The sequence below is a fragment of the Megalobrama amblycephala genome, linkage group LG21 (genome assembly GCF_018812025.1).
Source record: "Megalobrama amblycephala isolate DHTTF-2021 linkage group LG21, ASM1881202v1, whole genome shotgun sequence".
Classification (NCBI taxonomy): Eukaryota; Metazoa; Chordata; class Actinopteri; order Cypriniformes; family Xenocyprididae; genus Megalobrama; species Megalobrama amblycephala.
Genome location: NC_063064.1, coordinates 32,585,380 through 32,596,833, shown reverse-complemented (window position 1 = coordinate 32,596,833; position 11,454 = coordinate 32,585,380). Strand labels below are relative to the sequence as shown.

The 11,454-nt window shown below is 35.5% G+C and overlaps 1 protein-coding gene across 3 annotated transcripts in view; it reads right to left on the bottom strand.

The window, feature by feature from the left end:
* Positions 1 to 9,391: 9,391 nt before the first annotated feature.
* The window catches only part of eml6 (EMAP like 6), a 60,598-nt gene continuing 58,535 nt past the window's right edge, over positions 9,392 to 11,454 (bottom strand). For all 3 annotated transcript variants that reach the window (XM_048172930.1, XM_048172932.1, XM_048172931.1), the window contains 2 exons: positions 10,363 to 10,463; positions 9,392 to 10,290 (listed from right to left, as the gene is read on the bottom strand). In XM_048172930.1, coding sequence (XP_048028887.1) covers positions 10,266 to 10,290; positions 10,363 to 10,463 — 126 coding nt within the window. In that variant the 3' untranslated portion in view covers positions 9,392 to 10,265. The remainder of the gene's footprint in view (positions 10,291 to 10,362; positions 10,464 to 11,454) is intronic.

The following is an 11,454-nucleotide window of genomic DNA, read 5'->3' as shown; positions in this document are numbered from 1 at the left end:
CATTCATCTGACTGATACGCTGCGGACACGCCCACCGCATGCTAATGAGGTCTGGCGCGACCAATCAGCGTTGACGCAGAGGGACTAGGGCGGTTGAAAAACGGCTCTGGGGCGGTCTAGAAACAACTTATTTGCAAGTCAAATCACGTTAAATAGTTTTAGCCTGAATAATTTATTATTTTGTGGTTAAGAAAATACCAGCATGACAGGAATGAAGTTATTCTCTTTTCTCTACATTTATGAATTATTATAATAATTCTGTTCTGTTTTAATCTTAAAGTCACTGGGAAAGGCAGCTGATAAATTATTAATCATAATGTATATGATTATGTAGTGTTCTTCTAAAGAAACTTTTTTGACTGTAAAGGGTTGTATGTGTTTTTTTAGAGAGTAAAATGTTTTTGATGTTTCAGTAGGTTCTTCTGTATTTTTAAGAGCGCACCACAATATTGCATTCAGCTCTGAAACCTTAGAGAAAAGGTATAGGCAAATATGCATGAGTAGTTACTGCTCAGATCAATAACAAAATAAGATCCTAGTGGAAGTAATTCTGAAGAGAGCATGTACGCTTTTACAGCCCTGCGGTTGAGATTACATTAACCCTCCATTTACATAAAACTCTGATAGTAAATATGACTCTCTTTCTTTGTCTCTGCCACACTTGCTAAACACTTCCAGAGCATCACTTTAGTGATAATATGAGGATTAGTGTTAAAGAAGAAAGAAGCCGCTGACTGTACAGGGTGAACCATCAGCGTAACCTTCACCAAATCAACTTCTCTTAATCTGAGCGTTTTTAACCACATCAACAGATGCTGACTGTGATTGAGAACATACTGTCCATCTGACAGAGTAACCACACACAACCTCTCTGCGATGACACACAATCCCATGGAAGACTTTGCATCACATGATGTTTAACAATGACATATGTTTTTTGCCTTGCAGGTGGTAAAATGAAATCTCTTTTACATTCATATATATTCAAATAGCCATGAAATCAACATGTTTGTATTTTTGTTTATGGAATATTGCAGTGTTTATTATAGACTAAGGGGCCGTTCACGTTTTTCCATTCCAATGCGCTACATTTCTATTGTTTTTCTATGTAAACACGTGCTAGATGGACGTATATGACCATTACGCTCACGTCTCACGTCTTTTGCAGTGCCATGCACATAGTCATTTTAAGACGGTGTGTTAAGTTAAAAGAATTTCAACTTTTACACACAGCGCCGGTCATCAATGTCAGTTCCAAAACAGTGGACCAATCAGAAGAACTCAGAGGCGGGGCATGCATTGCAAGCTTCTGTTTACAGTAGCAAATTGGCGTGGCAACTGTTTTATTTGTTCGTTATTGCCGTTATTGCATCACGTCTCAAAAGCGCGTCTCGAGACCCTTGCATTGTGTGCAACGTTTTTTTTTAAACCATTCCTGAGTGCCGCGTCTCACATTTTTAGACACAAAGACACATTCTGTGTGAACTAGTCCTCATTCTGATTCAAGATTACGAAGAACAATTTTAAAAATAATGACGTGCACGATAAATCATTTAGGGGCCGTTCACACAGAACGCGTTTTTCTGTTCCAACGCGCAAATTTTCCATTGTTTTTCTATGTAAACACGCTAGACGGACGTGTATGACCGTTACGCTCGCATCTTGTGTCTTTTGCAGCGTCTCGAGCATGACATGGCGATCTAAAAAAGTGGGTGCTCAAGTTAAAATCAGTTCAACTTTTAAAAAACGCATCTCGAGACTTTGCGTTTTTTCCCCATTTCACTGCCAATGTCTCGTGTTTTTCAAAGCAAAAACTGCATCTCGTGGTCTAAAAACGTGAGACGTAGCGATCAGGAATGGTTTTTAAAAAGCGCAGCGCACAACGCGAGGGTCTCGAGACGCTCTTTTGAAAAGTGATGCAATAACGGCAATAACGTAAATAATAGAAATAAGCAAACAGCAGAATAGATAGATACTATTCCGCCATGTTGCCGTCAAATAAAACAGTTGCCACGCCAACTTGCTACTGTTAACAGAAGCTCGCAACGCTTGCTCCGCCTCCGAGTTCTTCTGATTGGTCCACTGTTTTGGAACTGACATTGATGAGTGGCGCTGTGTGTAAAAGTCGATTTTTTTTAACTTGACACAGTGTCTTAGAAACAAGGCGATCATGCGCGAGGCGCTGCAAAAGACGCAAGATGCGAGCGTAACGGTCATATACATCCATCTAGAGCATGTTTACATAGAAAAACAATGGAAAAGTAGCGCATTGGAATAGAAAAACGCATTCTGTGTGAACGGCCTCTAAATGATTTATCCGTGCATGTCATTATTTTTAAAATTATTCCTTGTAATCTTGAATAAGAATAAGGACTAGTTCACACAGAATGCGTCTTTGCATCTAAAAATGTGAGACGCAGCGCTCAGGAATGGTTTTAAAAAAAGCGCAGCGCACAACGTGAGGGTCTCGAGACGCGCTTTTGAGACGTGATGCAATAACAGCAATAACGAATAAATAAAACAATTGCCACACCAACTTGCAACTGTAAACAGAACTTCGCAACACTTGCCCCGCCTCCAAGTTCTTCTGATTGGTCCACTGTTTTGGAACTGACATTGATGAGCGGCGCTGTGTGTAAAAGTTAAAATTTTTTAAACTTGACAGGGCGAGTTAAAAACGCGGTGCTCATGTGCGTGGCGCTGCAAACTGCGAAGCTTCAAAAGAGCTTTAAATGATACCAGACGAGGAATAAGAGTCTTATCTAGAGAAACCATCGCTCATTTTCGAAAAAAATACAACTGTATATGCTTTATAAACACAAATTAACGGCTTGCACGTGCTTCCGCATTCTTCAAAACGCTTACGCTGTATGTCCTACGCCTTTCCTATTCTACTTACAGGAAAAAACGAAACTGGTTCTGTAAGTAGAATAGGAAAGGCGTAAGACAAACAGCGTAAACGTTTTGAAGAATGCGGAAGCACGTGCAAGCCGTTAATTTGTGTTTATAAAGCATATACAGTTGTATTTTTTTTGACATGGAGGTGATTAAATTATCAGGAAAAGTTTATTTAAAAGTGGACTAAACCTTTAATAACGACTTTATGAGTTTACACAGTCAATAATGATTAGTGGAATGTGAAACGATGTAGTTGCAATCTCACCTGCACCCACCCACAAACCAGAAATGAGCCACAAATATCTGGATCTTGTTCAGTGACGATTTGATTCACCTGAGCAAACAGCTCTCAAACAAATACTATGTTCGTTGTCGTTTTAGCTGCAGGCCAGGATACGTTAGTTCAGTCAGTTACGGGTAGAGTTGCGACACACGAGCTATGTCACTGCAAGTCTGTGCACAATATTGGTGTTTGATTTCAGGTCTCCGTGTTTTTAAAGTGTATCATGTAGATGCTATTCCTAACTCTATTCAAACAGAGTAGAATGCTGTGTTATAATGTGCGTTTACAAGAACCCTTACGCAAAACTCATTCTATTTTCAGTTCTAATTGACTAAACTTTGAACATATTTACACCATGAAAGCAACTAAAGTGAGGAGAATGACACGCAGTATCTTCGGGTGTCTCTGAAACGCTTTTGTCTTAACTCGTTTCTACAGCAGGTGTGACAGTCAGCGTGCGTCACCTTTAGTAAACTTTCTCTCGGTGTGTTTTCAGAAGGTTTCGTGAGGAGACACGCCTCGTGAGGTGTCAGCGGCTCCAGGAGAGGCGGAATAGTTCTGTTGAACAGGATTTTGGGTAAACGGTGGGTGGGACATTCAAAGAGCCATTTCTCACTCTTCAGTATGAGAGTTTACTGTTGAACAGGAGGATCATCAACATAATCAACAGACTGTTTGTAAAGCACTTTTGAGGACTTTTTCAGAATTTTTAAGAGGGGGTCAATGCATGCTCTTTGTTTCATAATTTATTTTTTTTCCTCTTTTTTTTCAATTTATTTTGCATGTAGTATGTATTATCCACACTCTCTCTGACCCTTATAAAAATGCCCCCCCCCCCTTTGCACCTTAAGGCTAATAGACTGTATGTACAGTACATGAAAAAAAAAATATTTTGAACTACTCAAGCTCAAGTTGCTATGAAATAGAGGTAGTGACAATTATTTAATTTTTTTTATATTGTGATGTACATCCGAGTGAAAAATTATCTAAAAACAAAAAAGCGGACTTGTTTCTATTAATCAGATGTTACACTCTAAAAAATGTTGGGTTAAAAACAGCCCAAGTTGGGTTGAAAATGGACAAACCCAGCGATTGGGTTAAATGTTTGACCCAACCTGCTGGGTAGTTTTATTTAACTCAACTATTGTTTAAAAAAATACTGTATTTCTTGAATAATAAATGAACCCAAAGTATGTTGGAGATTAACATTTATTAATGTGTTTAATACATTATAATAAGTTTAATTAATAATAATTAAACAATAAACATTTATTAAATTGCGTATTAATACATTTTGACCTTATTATTGTTGCCTCTAGTAATTATGTGTCTGATTTTTAATTTCCAACATATTTTGGGTTCATTTTATGCCAGACATTTAGTCATTTTTAAACAATAGTTGAGTTTAATAAAACGACCCAGCACGTTAAAACAAAATCGGTGTGTTAAAACAACCCAATCACTGAGTTTGTCCATTTTCATCCCAACTTGGGTTGTTTTTAACCCAGCTTTATTTGGTGTGTAATTGGATTTTGAGATGTGGATGTTGCAATTAAAAAATAAAATATATGCATGGATTAATTGTTTGCAATAAGATCAATAATATTCATTTAGAAAATGTATAGGGTGAGAGTTCATTGCATGCCAACTTTAATTGTCGTTTTCTTTCGCCGGTTGCATAAACTAAAAAAGTTAAGTTTGTTTTTCTGCATTTTTTTAAAAATTAAAAGTAAGACTGATTACCCAGTTGTTTGGATTTTGAGATTTGGACATTGCATTTAAAAAATAAAACATATGCATGGATTAATTGATTGCATTAAGATCAAAAATGTCATGCAACTGCTAGTTGGTCAAACTAGTTCTTAAGACAGTTTTAACAATAATAGATATGTTTATTCAACTGTTTGTTAGAGTTAGTTAGTATATGCATGTTTTTTTAAACAGTTTATCAATGCATTTAAAGTTACTTGCAACAGAAGTGATTCACTGTCAGTTTTTGGGATTGACGGACGCATTTACTTACAGGAGCGAGTTCGGTTATAGAATGCGGTTGAAAGTATGGACTCAAATACAGGACTGACAACCGTATTCTGCTGCAGTGTGAACGAGGCCTGTTATACTGCAAACACACCAAATGAACCAGAAAAACAAACAATTCTCTGTAGCCTTTTGTTTGCTTTGCTAATGCACCTCGTTTTCCGCTCTTCAGGGAGTAAAGCGTCACTGACCGGCAGTGAGGGCGACAGAACATCCATGACTGAAGCAGATTCAGATCTCTGAGATCTCCGAGCTTTAGAATACAGGTATTGTGCATCATCTGCAGGTTCACAGGTCAAAGCATGTCTTTATGGGACACGTGCATCACATGATCACACACAAACACCCTTCAGAACGGTGCATGCGAAGTTATAAAAGATAAACAAGAAATGTGGAACTTTATTGTAGTTTTTGTTAGTGCTGAGATGAAATCTGCACTGATTGCATTCACACATTTTCATCAGCCATATGGATTTATTTATTCAGAAAATGAGATGTGGGCGCATGGGCTGTTTTTCTGTTTGCTCTGTGTGTGTGTGTGTGTGTGTGAGATCTCATTTAATGCAGGCTTAAGGACACAGGGATGCTGTACGGTGAAACACTGATTGCCAGAAAATGCAGCGAATGTTGCGTTAGATTTCAGGCCAGATGTCATGATACTTTGTGCTCTAGTTTTAATTAAAGCGCCTTTAAGCTACATCGATAGCAGAGCCTAGAACATATGAGAGACACGTCCCAGGATGACTCGCGGGGAACGAGGCGCGAATAACAAATATGATTTAGACTCATTTCACATCCATAAAGAGAGCAAAGATAAACTCAATGTACGTCAGAACCCATTTCAAACTGCAGCACACTAAAGCTTTAACTGCTGAAAACAGACAATTTTATGTTGTGTTTTTTTTCATTTATGAACAATTCAAACCAAAGCTGACAGTCTGAATGAAAAAGCTTGGGCCATTAATTTCACACATTATACAGCAGGAGCTGCATTAGCACAAGACTGAGCTGGATTTGTGATCTTTAAGTCTGTGAAACATTAATGTAACAGCACTTATGCATAAGCTGCGTCTCAAACTCTCCATTCAGTGTGGCATTTTAAAACCCAAGTGACCTGCAGATGCCTCATTTAAAAAGAAACCGTCCTACATCTGATCTTACCATCGTTTCTCAAATGTGCGTATGTGCGATTCTGAGAAACAAACGTGCATATAAAAAACGTGGTGTATGCCTCTCTTCTAGATGTGAAATAAAATCACAAATGATCCTGAAACCAGGGTTGCCAGGTTTTCACAACAAAACCCGCCCAATTGCTACTTAAAACCAGGCTTGGGAGGGTTACTTTAAAAATGTATTCTGTTACAGTTACTAATTACTTCATAAAAAAAAGTATTCACTAACGTAATCCAATTACCACAATATGAAAGTAATGTAATCTGATTACTTCAAGGTCACATATATAAAGAAAGAAAGAAAAGCATGCATTTTTAATTGCATTTTTAAATTTAATTTAAATTATTTCTTCTCAATTTCTGCAAGTTTTTAAATGTTACATGTTCCATACTTTTAAATGGGTCTCAACAATGCAAATATTTTAAAAATCTGATAAATTATTTATTGCAATATTATTATCGTTGTTGTTATTTTGAGCTTAAAAATATAAAAGTCACATCAGATCATAAACAAGCTTGGATCAAACATTTCTGCTTTAATTTTAATGTTTAGCATTTTGGTTACTTTTAAAACCTATTAAACTAAGCAATCATGTCTCATTTCCACAGCTTGGGAATACACAGCCCTGAATATATTTATGGAAAGGGCTATATGACATCTAGTGGCTACAGTATGGTATTACAGATTATTTTTAGTCCTTTGATAAAGAAAGTGTTTTCGTAGCTGGAAGGCAGAGTTTGCACTGTACAATCATGTTGTTTGCCTTTTCTTCTTTGAAAACAAAATAGCAGCAAATTTCCATGAATTGAAAGCGTTTTTTTTGACGGGTGTTATTTGCGCATGCACCAGCGGGTGGCTCACGTGAGTCATCACTGCAACAGAACCAGGAAATACCGTATAATCAAGCAGCGCTTAATATGTGTTGTTATGGCAAAATAATGATTTATTTAGTTTTAAATGAAACCATTGTAATCCTGATAGTATTTTTCAAAATGTAACTGTAATCTGATTACTATGTTTTTTTTGACGTAACTGTAACGAATTACAGATAGTGGATTTTTGTATCCTGATTACGTTACGCCGTTACATGTATTCTGTTACTCCCTAACCCTGCTTAAAACTAGCCCAAAACTAGTCCAATCATGTTTCAGGGGGCGTCCCCCAGGAAAAATCGTTTCTTAAGCGTTTTTGGCAGGGTTCCCCTGGTAAAATTCACATTCCAGGGGCTAAATATCATGTTATTTAGGGTCGCTTCAACCCGCGGACATGAAAAACAACCCGCGGCAACAGTGTTAAAGTAGCCCAATTCCGCGGAAAAACCACAGACTTGTCTGAAACACGTGTATTACATGTTCAGTCTATAGGTGCGTAGTTTCTTTACAAAGTGACATCGCCATCTACTGGCCTGGCAGCGGAATACAGCGGAATCATTTTGACAACATTGACAACTGTACGTGAAAAACATGAAGGAAAAACTTTTCCATTTTTAGTACATCAATGTCGTGTAAATGACATAAAATCAAATCTGTGCATTCACACTTTTGATAAATGAGGCCCCTGATGAACAAAACAAACACACATGACCCCAAAGAGATTGTACAGTTTTCAATGTTATTCATTCAAATTGTCATTCATTCATTCAGGAAATTTAGGCAATTTTTAGGGATTTATTTAATTTAATTTAGTTTGGGGGAGGGGATTTTAGGGGATTTCTTGTTTGATTATTTATTGATTTCTTTATTTATTCAGTACATTTATTTTATTTGTGGGTATCTTTAGGGATTTGTTTATTTCATTTATTTATTTATTTATTTATTGGGGATTTATTTATTTATTAATTTAATTAGTTTCTTTTAGTTGGAGGGATTGTATTTTTAATTTTTAATTTATGTATTTGTTTATTTATTCAGTACATTTATTTTATTTGGGGGGTATTTTTGCTGATTTATTTTATTTATTCAACTATTTATTCTGCAAAATTATTTAAAACTTTTATTTAAAACTGTATTATTTACTTTGTATGTATTTATTTATTCAGTACAGTTATTTTCTTTTGGGGAGTTATTTATTCAGTACATTTATTATTTATTTTATTTGGGGTGTTTGTTTAGGTATTTGTCCATTTATTTATGTTTTTATTTTTATTTTTATTTTTTTTGGGGGGGGGGCAATTTTGTGCATTTATATATTTATTTATTTGGGTTTTCTTGAGCTGTTTTTTTTTTTTTTACAATTTAATTGAATTTTGTGTCTTTGGAGTTTTGCAAGGACAATGCAATTTCTTGATTTTGTTACTGTGTAAGTTCATTATCTGCTCTTGCAAAATAAAACGCATAAACATATGAATACTAAGTTTCAGTACTGAGAAAGTTGAACTCTTCTAGAGATGTTGTCTGAATAATGATTGCGCTCTGAAGCGAAACTGAATGTGTGGCAAGAAAACATGACTGGAATGTTTTGGCACCTTCACAAACCTTCCATTAATCACAGTTTATATACTGCTGATGCTGATACCATAATGATACCACGGTATTTACTATCAGTCCAATCATGGCTGTCTTGCATTTTTAGTGGTTTTACAATAGGTACATTTCACCATGGTTATGCATTTAAAACCATCTACAAAAACAGAATGACTTATTGAACTGTGTGTGTTTTCATGCCAGACACTGATGACTCACAATCTCGCTCACACACAGGGTGGGATCTGGAATGCTGTTCTCTTCATTGATAATCCCTGTATTGTTTTCTTTTATGTGTTAAATATTATGAGGAACGTTCACTGACCAATCAGCTTCAAGCTCGAGGATACAAGCAGCAATGCATGTTTGTTTTCATGCATTGCTGGATTTGGGCTATTTTGCTTTCATAACTCGTTATATCATTATTAAATCGTGCTGCCAAATGCTTTACGCACTTTTAAATTAAAAAGATTTGTTTTGATAAGATAACCCCTCAGATTGGGATGCCATCTGCTGGTGAAAGATGGAAAAACAGCCATGCATTTAATTCTCTTTAATTATAAAACAACAGTATTCATTCATGACCAACGATCACACAGACTTCGATTCATGCATTATTATATATCTTTCAATTAGACTGACCTCTGATCAGACAAATTACAAAAAACATGAACATACAAATGACAGATATAACTCGATATCTGCACACGATAAACAGCTGCTGTCACGTGATTGGCTACAAACAGTGCATCGCAATCTACACACAACGCTACTACGTACATTTCATATCACTTTTATATTTGGACATTTTTTTTGCAAGTTTCATATACGCCAACAGTTCGACTAATTTGCATACTTCATACGTAAAATACGTACATTAAAAAATAAATATTTTAACAAAAATAGCACAGGTCAAATATAACATCTACACATTACAGTACTTAATTTCTCCTGAGTCCCATGTATTTGGATATTTTTAACAGGAAGAGCATTTAATGAGAGGATTATATATATATATGTTAGACATTTATGTACAAAATGTAAAAAGAAGGGGGGAAAATAAAGAAAATTGCATAATGCATGGTTTTTAAAATAATTTTAAAAAGCTCTAAGTGGACATATTCCATTTAGCACCATATATGCATCATGTGAACATTTCGGGGCAAAGATCAGCAAACTGTGTCTCCAAGGCACTTCAGAATCCAAACAAAAAATACATTTATTTCTGAAACATTGGCATGATTTATGAGTGTATATTTTTTTAAGTACATGTGAGCGTAAACATTGCACTTCACAGAATGGTAAAAAACCCTCTTGTCTCTCACAAATCCATCCTCCATCAGGTCTAGAGGGGTAAAACGCAGCATAACAGTGCAGTGCAGCATCCGGACGCTGGAGGTGCCGGCCGGGAATCAGATACATCTCCACACGAACACACTGAGAGACGGAGGAGATGTGTTAATATGAGTTCAGACTGACTGACAGACAGACAGATGGACGTCAGCTCACCTACAGTCGTTGCCTCCTACACTTATCACATATTTGTCGTCATAAGAGAAACGGATGTTGGTCACATGGGCAGAGTGACCGAAGTAACGCTTGTGTTTGGCCTGTGAAGAAATGCAAACCGTTAGTAAAAATCTCAAACGCTCTAAAATAAACCATTCGAGGGTTAATAATATATATACACTACCAGTCATAAGTTTGGAAACATTACTATTTTTAATGTTTTTGAACAAAGTCTCTTATGCTCATTAAGGCAGCATTTATTTCATAATAAATACAGAAAAAAACAATAATATAGTGAAATATTATTGCAATTTAAAATTATGGTTTTCTATTTTAATATACTTTAAAATATAATTTATTTCTGTGATCAAAGCTGAATTTTCAGCATCATTACTCCAGTCTTCAGAGTCACATGATCCTTCAGAAATCATTGTAATATGATGATTTATTATCAATGTTGGAAACAGTTAATATTATTTTATAACCTGTGATACTTTTTCAGGATTCTTTGATGAATAAAAAGTTAAAAAACTTTCAAACGTTTGGGGTTAATTTTTTTTCTTTCTTTTTTTTTGGAAAGAAATTAATACTTTTAGTCTGCACGGATGTGTTTAATTGATAAAAAGTGATAGTAAAGATTTATATTTTGAATAAATTCTGTTCTTTTTAACTATTTATTCATCAATGAATCCTGAAAAAGTATCACAGGTTCCAAAAAATATTAAGCAACACAACTGTTTCCAACATTGACAATAACTGAGCATAAAATCATCATTTCTGAAGGATCATGTGACACTGAAGACTGGAGTAATGATGCTGAAAATCACAGAAATAAATAATATTTTTAAAGTATATTAAAATAGAAAACCATAATTTTAAATTGTAATAATATTTCACAATATTATTGTTTTTTTCTGTATTTATTATGAAATAAATGCAGCCTTAATGAGCATAAGAGACTTTGTTTAAAAACATTAAAAATAGCAATGTTTCCAAATGTTTGACTGGTAGTGTATATTTACTTGTTAAAAAGTGTGCCGCACAAGTCCTGAAAAGTGAAGTCGAGGCGTCTTGATCGCCCCCAGGTGGTTG